Source organism: Vanrija pseudolonga, chromosome 6 (genome assembly GCF_020906515.1).
Source record: "Vanrija pseudolonga chromosome 6, complete sequence".
NCBI classification, from domain to species: domain Eukaryota; kingdom Fungi; phylum Basidiomycota; class Tremellomycetes; order Trichosporonales; family Trichosporonaceae; genus Vanrija; species Vanrija pseudolonga.
Window position 1 is genome coordinate 2,594,995 of NC_085854.1, and position 13,625 is coordinate 2,608,619.

Below are 13,625 nucleotides of genomic sequence, written 5' to 3' on the forward strand. Positions count from 1 at the left end.
GTTGTTCGTCGCGTTGGTGTCGTAGAATACGACTCTAGCGCTGCGTACAGTAGGTTGGCCGACGCCGCAGCGACAATACCCCCCGGGTGAGCTCTCTGAATGTCCGTCCTCTGGCAACTTTGGAGTCTACGAGACGCATAGCCTTCGTCTGAGATGAGGAACACGACAGGAGCGCATCTAGCGATGTGATAACTTTGGACGTCTGACAACTTCATCGCGGGCATCTATAGAAATCGAACCACATGTACTAAACCACCATCTGAGCCCGACTACATCTTGAACCACTCGATAGGCAGCATGATCGTGTCCATGCTTCCCACACAAATTGCCTCACCGTTCTCATTCTCCATCTTGAACTCGCTCGTCACGCGGCCATTGAGCGCCTGCTCGCGCCATCCGACGTACAGCCACTCTGGGTTCACCTCACCAGGCGCAGCGGCAAGGGGACGCAGGAATCGAAGCGTGAGAGACAGTGTAGGGTACGCCCACTTGCGGGTCGGCTCGTCGAACGGCGAGCAGGCGTCCTTCTTGAGCACATTCTCCATTGCTGGGCGGCGAAAGTCGGCAAAGGTGGGGAGGGCGGCGAGATCCACGCGGCGGGCAGAGGGCGCGCGGAGGGGCAGGGTGAGGCTGTTCTTGACCAGAGGGCCGGCGGGGGGAACGTAGTCTTCGGGCACGCCGCCGGCGTCAAACTGCTGCAGGGGCACGCCGGGCGGGTGGAAACGGATCCAGTAGTCGGCGCGGGGGCGGCGCTCGGTCTCGGGATGCACGAGGAGGTCGAGCTGGTGCGACAGCATGGCGACCTTGGGCGGGAGGTACCAGCTCTTGGGATGCGGCGCGGGCGTGTCCTCGAGCGGGGGACGGGGTCCAAAGTGGTCCGAGTAGGCGGCGGAGGGGCCCTTGGTGGAGAATGTGCCAAACAGCGCCGAGCTTCGAATGGTCTGCACAAGCAGTTGCACGCGGGGGGCGTCGGCGTCCCTGGTCTTGACCTCTTGGAGCTGGAACATGTCGGCCTGGACGTCCTGCATGCCGCTCTTGCGTCCTCCGCGGGTATTGTTGCGCACGACGACGAACGCGGGCCCCATGTTGGTCGGGGCGAGGTAGTCGAAGGCGATGGAGAGGGGATCGCGGCAGAGAAGCTCGTTGTTGGCCGCCTGGTGCGCGAGGCAGGCGTTGAGGATGACCGAGCCGAGGTGGCCGCCATTGGGCATGGCTGGGGTGTTGCCAAACGAGGGGAGGATGTTTGCGGCGTAGATGGCTTTGGCATCCGCGCGGAGGAGGTCGAACAGGTCCTTGAGCTCAGCTGGGACCGTTGTGGGGTCGACGACGGAGACACTGATAGCGTCGTCAAACGTGGGCGCGGGTTTGGCAAGGGGGGCCGCAGCGGCAATGGGGGTGAGGGTCTCGGTGACGGTCATTGTGGTCATTGTGGACGGCGGGGTGAGGGGTGGGTGGGAGCTGGGGGTGGGAGACGATGGGCGAGCAGTTATATTCCGTCCATGAAGCCTTGTTACCATGACCCCTTGCTTGCGCAGAGCATGGTGTGCACGACGGTAACCCCGCAGTCATCTGTCTCACCGAATTGGTGTGTCCGACTAGCCGAGAACTCGCAGCTGATAACCGAGTGTCTGACAACACGCAGAGACTCTCGGCCCGGAATAGAAGTCGTCTCAACGTTTAATGGCGTGCAGACCCTTCCGTCACCTCCGAGCTCTGTTCTCGGCGCCCGGTACACGCCATCTGATCGATCATGCATCTCACCTGGGCTGTAACCTCGTCAGCAGTAAGTAGTAGACCCAGACGGGCTGTTTTCGGTGCTCGCTCGCTCGGCTTGAATCTCGGAATGGACCAACCAGGCACAAGGTGTCGGCGACTGCAGCAAATGCCCTGTCCAACTGCCCTGCCGCACGAGGCACCGTCACTAGTGGCCATGGTCATGCATGCCGGTCGCGCTAATGGCGGAGATTGAGCGCAGGTCGGCAGGTGTGAAGGTGTGCAGATGCCACTAGTTGAGAGGAAAAGTGGCGTGGCGTCTGGGAGCGGCGACGCGCGGCACTCATGCCGAGCAAGTCAGGCTGAAGCGGTGGCCTCGCACACACACGACACGATTCATAGAGGACCAAAGGAGCGTCGGAAAAGTCTAAAGTTCTACAAGAAGGAATGAGGGGCGGCAGCCGGAAGGCGACCTGCGCCAGGGCGTGGTACATATTCTACGGGCCGCGTTGGTGTAGCCGACGCCTATGTGCACTTCTTCACCTTGACCATGAGTGGCCGCTTCATGGGGTGGGTGAGAGAGTTGAGGTAGTCGGGCACAGCGTCGCGCGTGGCCGAGTTTTTCGGCCCAAGATCAACCAGCTCGACATCGTACTTGCCAAACACGACATTGATGACCTGGCAGACCTCGAAGATGGCGAGGGTAGAGCCAAGGCAGGCGCGTGGCCCGGCCGAGAAGAAGTGCGCCTTGTTGGCTGGCACGCGGCTGAAGGTCCCGTCGTCGTCGATCCAGCGCGACGGGCGGAATTCAGCGGCGTCGGGACCCCAGACGTCGGGGTTGCGGCCCATGGCCCAGTCAGAGTAGAGCACAATGTCACCCTTGTCGATGCGTGGGCCGCCGTTGGGCAGCACGTCGTCTGCGACCGCTCGGCGAATGTTCTTGGGGATGCTGGGGTGCAGGCGCAGCGTCTCGTGCATGGCGGCGAGCTTGCGCACGTGCTGCTTAAAGTCGCCGTAGTCAATGTCAAGGGATCCGGTGTCTTCGAGCTGGGTACTGATCTCCTCCTTGACAAACTTGTACGTCTCGGGGTTGGTGATCATGCGCCAGGTCATCCAGGAGAGGGCTTCAGCGGTGGTGTCACGGCTGGGCGTCAGAACAGAGCACGAGTCGAGTTACTCACCCAGCAATTAGGAGGTTTAAAATCGCATCCCGCAGACTTTTCGGGTCCAGGGGCGATCCGTCCTTATTGCGGTGGGCAATGAACAGGTCGAGCAGGTCTTGCCTGCGCCCGTCGGCGTCGGTGTGCTCGGCGTTGGCGACGTTGCCCTGCTTGGCCTCGGCGAGACGCTTGCGCACGATGCTGTCGGAGAAATCGTCGATGACCTTGCGCGACGCGCGCATCTTGCGCCCGATTTCATTAAACTTTTCTGTGACCGACCAGAAGGGCTTGACAAAACGCATATCGAGCACCTTTTGGGCGTAGGCAAACGCCTCGCCAAACTCGTCGGGGCTGTCGGGGTGCGACAAGGAGCCAGTGTCCTGGCTAAAGGCGATCTTCACAAAGCTCGAGAGGGTGAAGCGAAAGTAGAGGTCTTGAATGTTGAACATTTCGCCAGTGGCAGCCTTTTCCGCGAGAATCTTGTCGAGGAGCACGAGATCGTCACGAATGGCCCCCGTGATAATGTTCTTGAACGTGTTGACGGTGAAGATTCTTGCGGCAATCTTCCTCTGGTGCTTCCACTTGTCACCGTCGACGGTGAAGATACCGCTGCCGAGCACGTCCTTCATCATGTTGTGGAACTCGTTGCCCTTGACGTATCCGAGGTAGTTGTCCTTTTGCACATGCTGGATCCAGTCGGGTCGAGAGACGTCGATGAGGCGTCCGACCCCGGGAAGCGTGAATGACCAGCCGACGCCGTACTTTTCCTGGGCCTTCAGCTGCCATCCGAGGGGGTCCTTGTTCTTCATGGTGAAGAGCAGGTTGCCAAGCAGCGGGTGGCCCTTGGGGCCCTTGAGATCGGGGCGAGGACGAGTGCCGACGGCAATGTCTGGGAAGCGATAGAATAGGAGGGCGACGAGAAGAATGGCCAGGCCCGCGAGCGAGCTGGGAATGGCCACCAGGGCGGTTGTACGGATGGAGCCACCGTCCTTGACGGCGTCGACGACGAGGTTGGCTGACGAGTTGGCCAGCCGGCTGGCAGTGAGAAGGTCGTGGTACGACATTGTGCGCGGCGGGGGAGGGGGGCGGGTTGGAAAGGCCACCAGGATGGCTGCGGGTCGAGCTGGCCATTTATCGACCCAACATTTCATCCCAGTGCCATCTGCCACTTTCGGGCGGATTGGGTCGGGGTGACGCTCGCTGCGTGCACGTTGGGCACATCCTCGGCTGGCCTCGGATTGGTCGAGCAAAGGTTGTCGGCCAGAGAAAAAGACGTGCTGTCCATTTTCGGCAAGACGACAACCACGATGGTGGTCGACTCACGATGCATGTATTCGGCACCGTGGTGCTGGCGACGGCCCTCTTGGTCCTTATGCATCAGAGCATGGCGCAGCATGGCGCCTTGTTTCAGGCGAGGCGCCATTTTTCAACGCCGAGAATGGCATGCAATAGCCTCGCTTATCGGCCGCCCTGGAGGGTGCACACGATAAGATTGCTCGGGTTCCGAGAATTTGGCCAGCCGAGGGAGGCAAAGGGTCACCGAGCACCTCAGATGGCCCATTAGGACATGTCAAGCCCACTGACACCGACGCGGGCATTCTCCGAGGGTTGCAGCGATTTAAACACCCCGCTGGCTCTTGGACATCACCCAACCACTCTCTACCCCCAACCCCACCGTCATGTCCGTAACGACGACGACGACAAAGCAGCTCGCCCCGCCCACCACTGTGGGCATTCTCCGCCCTACCATCCAGCGCGAGCCAGAGGCCGTTGGCCAGCGCATCGCACCCTCCCTCCAGTACCATGGCCGCACGCTCGACGTCGTCGAGGAGAAGATGTACCAGAAGCGCAAGTGGGCCTACCTTCGCGGCGCGTACGAAAACACCAAGGCGATGGGCATCATGCCGCACGTGATTCTCATGGCCATGACCATCATCTTCAACAAGTCGCCGCTCGCGCCAATGCTCTACACCTGGCTCAACTCGTACGACCAGTGGACCATCTGGGTGGTTGTATCCGCCACAATCTTCACCGTCACCGAAATCGCCGTCATCGCCCTCTTCACCTACCTCGACCTGTGCCAGCCGCAGTGGATCGCAAAGTACAAGGTCCAGCCCAACAAGCACAGCACGTGGAAGGACATCAAGAAGGCCATCCCCACCGTCGCGTTCAACATGTTTGTCGTCAACACGCTGTCGAATCTCGCGTTCGTGCACCTGGCGCGCTGGCGCGGCAACTCGACGCGCTTCGAGGACCTGCCTGGCGGCTGGAAACTGTTTGGCCAGTGGTTCGTCTGCCTGATGGCCGAAGAGGTCGGCTTTTACTTTGTCCATCGCGCGCTCCACCACCGCTCAGTCTACAAGCACATCCACAAGCAGCACCACGAGTACAAGGCCCCCTCATCCATCTCGGCGACGTATGCGCACCCTATCGAGTACTACTTTTCCAACATTATGCCGATTGTGGTGGGGTTGATTATCACCGGAGGCCACTGGTCGCTGCAGATGATGTTCTTCCACGGCCTCATGATCGGCACCCATGCCCACCACTCGGGGTACAATCGTGCGTGCGTGTTAGCTGTGCTGTCTGACATCCAGTTCCATTCCTCACCGTCGCTCTCCCGCACGACTGGCACCACTACTACACCAACGAAAACTTTGGCGCCATCGGCCTGCTCGACGGCATCTTCAAGACCGACACGGTGTACAAAGCGTGGATTGCGAGTGTGCAGAGCGAGTTTGAGAAGACCAAGGTGAAGGGCGGTGCCAAGCATGTCATGTACCACGAGGTGGCTGCCGAGATTCTGAACCGGTATGAAGATGAGCAGGAGGCCGAGGAGCTGGCGAAGTGAAGTAAAGCAGGTCGTATGCAAGGGTTGTGTCAAGTGTGCGCGTTCTGCGGCCGACTCTTCTGGTTGATTCTTGGCAGTGGAGAGCCTCTGGAGGTGGGCCGAGAGCGCTGGGAGTACATCAATCGTGCTGCAGGGCAGCTGGTCCTCGTTCAGTACCGCCGCATGTAATGTACCCACAGCTGACTTGCGCACCGCACAACCCCGACCCAATTCGGCCACCCCGACTGCATCTCAACTCTACAACTTCACTTTATCTCCACGACCAAACGTAGAAACGTCGTCCAAAACTTCTCAATCTCTTCCGACTCGAATCGAGAGGAACACCATGCCATGCTGAGGTTGAGGCACCCACCCAGGGTGTACGCGTGCACGCCGAGAGTCGGCAGATTGTTGCGCGTGGCCACCTGGACGCCAGTGTACGCATCCAGCAATGGAGACAGGTTGCCGAGCGAGTTGACAGTCGGGAATGCAATGGTGCTGCGTTGTCAGCTGGTGTAGTTTTCCTTACCAACCTCTTTGCGTTGCGCTGGGCCTGGTACACCCGGAGCATGGTGGAGATGTACGACTCTTGCGAGGCTACAGAAGCGGCAGAGACCCATTTGAGCTCGGCGAGGATGCGCCTCGCAGTGTCCGCCACCGCGTCCGTCCTCTCCACACTCCAGGCAAGCGGAAGTGCGGCCATGGAGGAGGCTGCTTGGCCTACTGGGTGTCGAGTGGAAGCAGAAAGCTTGGACACGGGCTGGACCGGGGAGGAGAAGGCGACTGGCCAGGTCGCGGGCGGGTTCGCGGCGAGAACAGCGTGGCATGCTGCGGCATACACCCATGACGTGAGGGTGAAGCCCGAGTCGCGACAGTGTGTGAGAATGGTGTCGGTTGCTGTCTGGGAGAATAGGTGGGCGTTGCGCCATGGCGATGGCGTGGAGGTCTCCTGGAGGGGTGTGATGTTGAGGCCGTGGGTGGGCTGGGGTGGTCAGCGAGGCCACCGAGGTCACTTGCTTTTTGTGCCTTGGTCAGAAGCTCCCCCAGGTTAGAATCGTCGGGCTGCATTCCCATAGCATCGTAAATCGACAGCGGCAAGACGTCACTGCCGACACACTCCTCAGAGTCATTGCCTGCGTGCCATGCCAGCCTCGCTGCGAGCCTAAACACAGCACCGGCATCGGCCAAGACGTGCGTGTTCGTGATCATGATGTAGCGCGCTGCGGCGTCGTGATGGAAAACGGCGAGTTGGACGCGGCTAAAGTCGCTCCATTCCATGCACAGGTCGATGCCGTCCTGCACCGTCCAGTCGTCCTCGATCGGGATGTCGGTGAATGACCGCTCGGTGTACTTGTCGGGCACGCCGAGCGGCCACGAGGTCGTTTCGAGGGCGTTATCGACGTACTGCGTTCGGACAATGGCCTGCTCGCTGGCAAGTCGGGTCCAGGCGTGTTTCCACTGGCTAACAGTGTATGTGGAGGTCACCGGCACCTGGAAGCAAGTGACCATGTCGTATGCGCCGCCAAGGTGATCATGGGTGAAGGCCCAGAGCTTTTCCAGGCCAACTAGCGGGCGGCGGAGCGTGGAAGTGGCCGCGGGGGCCAGGGCGGCTGCAGGTGTATCAGCGAGTACAGACATGGCCAGCGTCGGGGTGTGGGTGACGGCGGTGTGTTGGCGTCAAGCTTTGAACAAGCCTACGGCTGGCTGGGACGCGTTTGTGGAGCAGTCGAGGAGCCGCCACCGACCCCCGAACCAAGGCTCACTCGGCTCAGCATGGCTTGTGCCCGGGCCACCGAGGTCGTGGAAGTGGTTAGCAGCGGTTTCCGTCCATACTCGGCTCGGCATGGACGATGCACAGTCGATACATAGTCTGGTGGCTCGGGGATGAGGTACGTTGGATGAACGAGTGGACATGCCGAGAATGCACATGACAGGGTTCGGCGAGGTGACCAGGGTGTGTTCGTTCGGGGTTTGAAGCGCATGTGTGGTGTTTCGGCCCACCCTGTCAGTTCCCGACCCTTGCTCTTTGCCGCAAGACACCGAAATCAAGGTCCCCGTCTCGCAGACACCGCTTTCACTAGCCTAGCTCGACCAAATCTCGGCGCCGATGCCGCCGTCAGCGTGCCCGGGACAACACCGAGGCGAGCTCGATCGCGATCAGCGACGACTGGTCGGTGTAATCTCCGAGCAAGTACCGCTGTCGGCGACCAGTCCACGCACCACCGCGGTTCTCGGTCGGGCCGTACTCGACAACAATTGCGTGTGCATGTGCAGTGGAGTGCCGACACAATAGGGCCGTGCGTCATGGCCCATATCATGCCCCATCGCATAGTGGCAGCGTGGTGGTATAAACGTCGCTCGAGTCGCGGGCATGTCCCGCCAAACAACCCGAGCCTGACTTGTGAGTGCGGTGGCGGGGTACGCTGACGGGCTAGTAATCCTTCGCCATGCTCGCCGTCGCCACTCCTCCCCACCCTCCTGCTCTCGCGGCACCATCGCCGTCAAACCTCGACCCCGCCACGCCCACACCCACCCACATCGCTTTCGTCACCTGGCCCGCCGTCGGCCATGTCACCCCCATGATGGACTTTGCGCTGGCGCTCCTCGACGCCCAGCCCCACACCATCCTGTCCTTCCTCACATCGCCCGACATGGTGGCATTCCTCGACCGCGCGGGGCACACGCGGTCAGAGTTTGGCAGCCGCCTCCGCATCATTCCCACTGGCAGCGAGGCGCTGGGCGACAACCCGCTCGACGACGAGCCGATGAAGCTCACCGAGGCGGCCAAGGGCGTGGACAAGAACACGAGCTTGCTCAAGACCATGCGGGCCGCGACGCAGATTGCCGTGCACTTCCGCGAGGTCTTTCCGCTGCTGCTCGCCGACAAGCCTGTCGCCGACGTACCGTCCGCCGGCGCCCCCGTCACGAGCGTCGTCTGCAACTGGATGACGTTTGGGATCGACCAGTTGGTCAAGGCCATCGCGCCGTCGACAAAGCTGTTCTCCTTTTTTGACCACAGCTGCTTTTTCAGCACGCGTATTTTGGGGCCTCGTGCTGATGGCGGTCTAGGAGGCGTTGCTGGGCTTTGGGCTGAGTACTGCACCGCGACGGGACACGTCCCCGACGACAAGGCCGAGCTCGAGCGCCAGTTTGGCAGACGATTCGGCGACGACGTCTACTACATCCCCGGCAGCGACATTGTCCCCATCAAGGACTGCGAGATGTCGCCCCAGGCCCCGGCGTACCTGCTCGACATTCCAATCACACCGTCCCTGCTCAACATCCAGGGTTTGGTTGAGCGCAGCGACGCCATGCTCATCAACACGTACGGTTGTGTCGAGCGCCACACGCTGGACTTTCTCGAGCCGTCGATCAAGACGCCGATTGTGCCCATCGGGCCGGTCATGCTCGGGCGTGTGGGGGCGAAAGAGGGAGGCTCGGCTGTCACGTCGTTCCTCGACGCCCAGCCTGCCGCGTCAACGCTGTACGTGTCGTTTGGCACGCTGTTCCGCCCCAACCCCGAGCAGCTGGCCGACATGATCGAGACGCTGCTCGAAGAGTACGACATTCCATTCGTCTGGACGCTCGGCGGCCAAAAGTCGCTCACGGCCGAGCTGCACAGCATCGACGTGGGGCGTGTCGAGGCGATCAACCGCAAGCTTGACGCGGCCGTGGCGGCGGGCAAGGCGCACATCTGCAACTGGGTAGACCAGCACGCCGTGCTCAACCACCCCAACGTCGGGTTCTTCCTCTCGCACGGCGGGTGGAACAGCGCAACCGAGACCCTGCTCGCCGGCAAGCCCATGATCCTGTTCCCGTTCTTTGGCGACCAGCTGTTCACTGCCAGGGTGCTCGAGGCTCGCGGTGTTGCGACCGTGATCAACAGCTCGATTGACCAGCCGATCGTCGACTTTCACGCCAGTGTCACCGCGGCATTGTCCCTGTGTAAAAGTGACGGTGCGGACAGGCTTCGACAGCGTGCGCGTCAGCTTCAACTCGAGGTGCTTGCCGAGAGGAGTGCGGCTGCAAAGGAGGGTGTTTGGGGGCGTATTGCAGAGATTCTTGAATAGAGTGGGCGTGGTTGTGTATGAAGAAGAAGAAGTGTTGCGAGAGAGGCTGCCGCGTGTTTGAAGTGCGGGTCGCCATGTCGATGTCGCGTAAAAAGTAAAGTCAGTCGCGTGTGGTGGGCGGGGTTTTGCTCAATTTGCTCCCATCGTGTCCTGAGGCAACCTTACTTTGCTTTGTTTATCCCAACCCTCGAGGCAGCAGTGACGACTGCATACGCACCACGCCCTGGCTACTGTAAGCGCGGCACATGACCTGCTCGAAGCTTAATCCTGTTCCTGCGTTGGCAGGCGGAGTAGTGGGTTTCTTTGCCAAGCCATGCAGTGTTGTTGTGATTGCGTCATAAACGGGGTGGCAATGCCCGTTGCCCGCCTTGGGGGGTAATGATGCTGGCTTGGTCAACCTTCGAGACCCAGACGCTGAGTGTACCGACTTGTACAAAGTCGAGAGCATGCGCACTGCCACTTGGCACCACCCCATCCTTGTCTACTCACCATGGGCTGCACGTCTTCCACACCGCTCAATGACGAGCCACCCCCCGGACACTTCGTTCTTCCTGCCAACGCGGTCATAGAGGTCCTCAAAGTTACGCAGGAGGAATTCTTCTTGTCGTTTATGGGTGCCCTCGTCGAGATGCTATACGAGCCAACGTTGTGGTCCTTCTATTTCGGCATACCCGCCATCCAAATCTACTTTGTCGACGACGGCAGCAGTCCTCAAGTGCTCATCGTTTTTGGGAGGGAGGATGGGTTATGGCTCCCGTCCGCAGACCTGGTCAACTCAGTGCCCAAGCTCCCGTCCGCCATATCGAACACTGAGATGGTCGCCCACATCACCGAATTATGGGCAGACCTGTGCGCGTCTGGCGGCGTACTCAATGTCGACCGGCCTGCGCGAGTGGTGGTCACCTTCACGCCCCACACCGAATTGCCCACGAATGTGTTCGCACGGTTTACGTCGACGACGGGGCGAGCAGGCATGCCTGCAGTCACAGCGGCCGCCGGGATGTCAGAGTGGCTCAGACTCCTGCAGACACCAGGCGAAGGCCCCATGACCGCCGCGGACGAGTACCTCGGCAGTTTCAAGGACCAGACGGGTGGCGGGGACGCGACAGCCACGCTCAACATCGACTTGCGTGAGCTCAACACTGCGTCCATTGGCAAACAAACAATGGCGGACACGGTACACTTATTGCGCGCGGATCCGATCGTCCAGTTTGTCCAGTCTCTCAGGGAAATCCTTCCCGGCCTCGTGTGTTCAGTCTGGGAGCGATGGACCGAGTACATGCCAAACTCGACGTCGGTTTGGGTGTACGGCGTGTTTGTCGACGGCAACTCGTTCATGGCGGTGTCGATGCCAGGTGACGGTGGCAAGCCCAAAGCAGAAGGCAAAGAAGTGCTGGCTTCGGCAATCGACCCACTCATAAACTTGTGTCGAGAGGGACCACCTGGCGTCGGCTCGCCCTCTCGCTTCATCTTCAAGTACTCGCCAAAGAGGACATGGAAAGGGGAGCGGATAGAACTCGACCTCACGTGGTTGCCGAGGCACTCTTCTGCAGAACCTTTCGACAAGACATTGGACGACATGTACAAGTGGGTCGAGGCGCTCATGAACGACGGTGAGGACGCTGCCATGTATTTTATCCACTCGACGCCATCCGTGAGGTCCAGACGTGGTGACATAACCTTTAACGGCAACCCGTCCGCGCCAGATTCGTGTAAATTCGACATGTCTGATTCATTCGCGAATTGGTTCGCGGCCACGCCTCGGGACCAGATCCAACGGTCGTCCCGGCCCCAGGCTGTCGTCGAGGCGACCCCGCAGCAGGTCGACAGCGACACCCAGGGCGCTCCACCCTCTATTGGCAGCCAGGCACGCCAGGCTGACTCTATCACCGCGTTACTCGGCGCCATCCCCGAACTCTTGTACGAGCCCTCGCTGTGGACGCGGAGCAGCCTCGGCCTCAACCTTGCCATCATCTACCTCGTCGACGATGGAAGCAGCGTCGACAGCCCACAAGTGCTGGTGGCTTTCCGGCAGAAGGGCGGCGTATTCTCGACACCGGCACAGCTGGCCAAGTCGCAGGCGCTACCAGCCAACATCTCGGACGCGCGTCTTGTGAGCCGCATTAAGACAGAGTGGACCGGGTTGTGCGCCTCTGGCGTCGTTGGCGTCGACAGGCCTGCGCTTGTTGTGCTCATGTACAGCCCCGACGTGAAAGCACCTGACAACAACGTCACGGCCGTCATTGGGCACACACCGGCAAGAGCAGGCATGCCGGCGTTGTCGGCGGCTGCAGGCATGGCCGACTTTCTCGCGATGTTGCAGACGCCCGGTCAAGGACTCGAGGCGGCATGGCAGTGGCTCAGCAAGTTCCATGACACGCCCGGTGACTTTGGCCCAGCGTTCCAGATGCACACGCCGCTGCGTCTTATCGACATGGCAGGTGATGTGGGCGACGAACGGGTAGTTGGCGTCACTGTGCGCAAGCCCTAGGGGAGTGGAGCAACATATATATGCCAAGCAAGGCGGTGTTGTCCAGGCAAAGATAGCAGGAGGAGTGGGGTCGACGCCCCCGAGCCACTGAATGTAGTAGAGGAACGGAGCAAAGAGGAGAGGCGTAGCTCCGAGTAGCATGTGGGCTGATGCCAGATGCCGCGTTGGGTGAACAAGCTTGGTCTTGACGAACAATAGCAACAGCAGATTGGAACAATGTAAAGTCGCCGTTAACGGTCAAGGACACCCAGCTCATGGCATAGCGATGCTCTTGCTCAATCCTCATCCTCACTGCCAGACATGCTCATCACAAACCTAGTGTCTTCATTGCAGATGGTGCGCGCGCTGGCGGTGGCACCTCGCCAATCCAACCCTCAAGACTTTGCACCACCGGCACTGCTCTTTGACTTTACATTTCCCGCTTGGAGCCCACAAGTCGTCTGGCTAACGGGGTACCCAAACTGGGGTTGCAATGGGTGTCCGCAGTTCAATGGCCCGGGCTACCAGCCTGGAATGCTAGCACCGGGCGACACATATGCGTGGTATGACATTGACCAGGCGTACTCGGACATGCTCAAGAGCAACCCATCAGCCAAGCCACCTCCAGCCCTTTGCTCTTCATGGGGGCAAAGTCAATGGCCTACGGCAGCGTCGTCCAAAGTGCGGCCACGACAAGTCCGCCGTCGTTTCAGTTTGCCGATGGTGGCATTGGCCCGACAACAGACAACACCAACCTCAACGGTCCAGTACTTGCTCAGGCCGTGTACAGCAAGTACGGCTTCTACTCGGCTACTCTGTCGTTGGCTTCTGGTGTTAGGAGCATTTCACACTGGGTCATTACGATGGGCTTGAAGGTGGACGCGAGTGTGTGAGTATGGTGTGGCGGGGGTGTCGCTGACTCGAAGGGTTAGGGGGTTAGGGGGTTAGGGGGTTAGGGGGTTAGGGGGTTAGGGGGTTAGGGGGTTAGGGGGTTAGGGGGTTAGGGGGTTAGGGGGTTAGGGGGTTAGGGGGTTAGGGGGTTAGGGGGTTAGGGGGTTAGGGGGTTAGGGGGTTAGGGGGTTAGGGGGTTAGGGGGTTAGGGGGTTAGGGGGTTAGGGGGTTAGGGGGTTAGGGGGTTAGGGGGTTAGGGGGTTAGGGGGTTAGGGGGTTAGGGGGTTAGGGGGTTAGGGGGTTAGGGGGTTAGGGGGTTAGGGGGTTAGGGGGTTAGGGGGTTAGGGGGTTAGGGGGTTAGGGGGTTAGGGGGTTAGGGGGTTAGGGGGTTAGGGGGTTAGGGGGTTAGGGGGTTAGGGGGTTAGGGGGTTAGGGGGTTAGGGGGTTAGGGGGTTAGGGGGTTAGGGGGTTAGGGGGTTAGGGGGTTAGGG

General features: G+C 60.4%; 7 protein-coding genes across 7 annotated transcripts; 4 read left to right on the forward strand and 3 right to left on the reverse strand.

Moving 5' to 3' along the window:
• Positions 1–269: 269 nt before the first annotated feature.
• LOC62_06G008806 (uncharacterized protein) lies at positions 270–1,427 on the reverse strand (the record flags this gene model as incomplete). Its single annotated transcript, XM_062775347.1, has 1 exon — positions 270–1,427. The coding sequence occupies one exon, from the start codon at positions 1,425–1,427 to the stop codon at positions 270–272; it is 1,158 nt and encodes a 385-aa protein (XP_062631331.1).
• Positions 1,428–2,092: 665 nt separating this feature from the next.
• On the reverse strand, positions 2,093–3,937 carry CYP94A1 (Cytochrome P450 94A1; the record flags this gene model as incomplete). Its single annotated transcript, XM_062775348.1, has 2 exons — positions 2,093–2,857; positions 2,895–3,937. 2 exons carry the CDS (start codon positions 3,935–3,937, stop codon positions 2,239–2,241), a joined length of 1,662 nt encoding a protein of 553 aa, XP_062631332.1. The 3' UTR covers positions 2,093–2,238.
• A 595-nt stretch (positions 3,938–4,532) lies between these two features.
• FAXDC2_2 (Fatty acid hydroxylase domain-containing protein 2) lies at positions 4,533–5,734 on the forward strand. Its single transcript, XM_062775349.1, has 2 exons — positions 4,533–5,435; positions 5,471–5,734. Exons 1-2 carry the CDS (start codon positions 4,553–4,555, stop codon positions 5,722–5,724), a joined length of 1,137 nt encoding a protein of 378 aa, XP_062631333.1. The 5' UTR covers positions 4,533–4,552; the 3' UTR covers positions 5,725–5,734.
• A 235-nt stretch (positions 5,735–5,969) lies between these two features.
• On the reverse strand, positions 5,970–7,212 carry LOC62_06G008809 (uncharacterized protein; the record flags this gene model as incomplete). The annotated part of the gene is made up of 3 exons (XM_062775350.1): positions 5,970–6,201; positions 6,237–6,685; positions 6,817–7,212. The coding sequence occupies 3 exons, from the start codon at positions 7,210–7,212 to the stop codon at positions 5,970–5,972; spliced, it is 1,077 nt and encodes a 358-aa protein (XP_062631334.1).
• Positions 7,213–8,150: 938 nt separating this feature from the next.
• Positions 8,151–9,773, forward strand: CGT (UDP-glycosyltransferase 13; the record flags this gene model as incomplete). The annotated part of the gene is made up of 1 exon (XM_062775351.1): positions 8,151–9,773. The coding sequence occupies one exon, from the start codon at positions 8,151–8,153 to the stop codon at positions 9,771–9,773; it is 1,623 nt and encodes a 540-aa protein (XP_062631335.1).
• A 490-nt stretch (positions 9,774–10,263) lies between these two features.
• LOC62_06G008811 (uncharacterized protein) lies at positions 10,264–12,264 on the forward strand (the record flags this gene model as incomplete). The annotated part of the gene is made up of 1 exon (XM_062775352.1): positions 10,264–12,264. One exon carries the CDS (start codon positions 10,264–10,266, stop codon positions 12,262–12,264), a length of 2,001 nt encoding a protein of 666 aa, XP_062631336.1.
• Positions 12,265–12,899: 635 nt separating this feature from the next.
• Positions 12,900–13,183, forward strand: LOC62_06G008812 (uncharacterized protein; the record flags this gene model as incomplete). The annotated part of the gene is made up of 2 exons (XM_062775353.1): positions 12,900–13,128; positions 13,170–13,183. The coding sequence occupies 2 exons, from the start codon at positions 12,900–12,902 to the stop codon at positions 13,181–13,183; spliced, it is 243 nt and encodes an 80-aa protein (XP_062631337.1).
• Between the last annotated feature and the right edge of the window lie 442 nt (positions 13,184–13,625).

Excerpts from the sequence above, each read along its gene's own strand:
- FAXDC2_2 (XM_062775349.1), top strand. The coding sequence starts at position 4,553 with ATGTCCGTAACGACGACGACGACAAAGCAGCTCGCCCCGCCCACCACT. Across the intron at positions 5,436-5,470 it reads CCACCACTCGGGGTACAATC|TTCCATTCCTCACCGTCGCT; the intron begins GTGCGTGCGTGT and ends TCTGACATCCAG.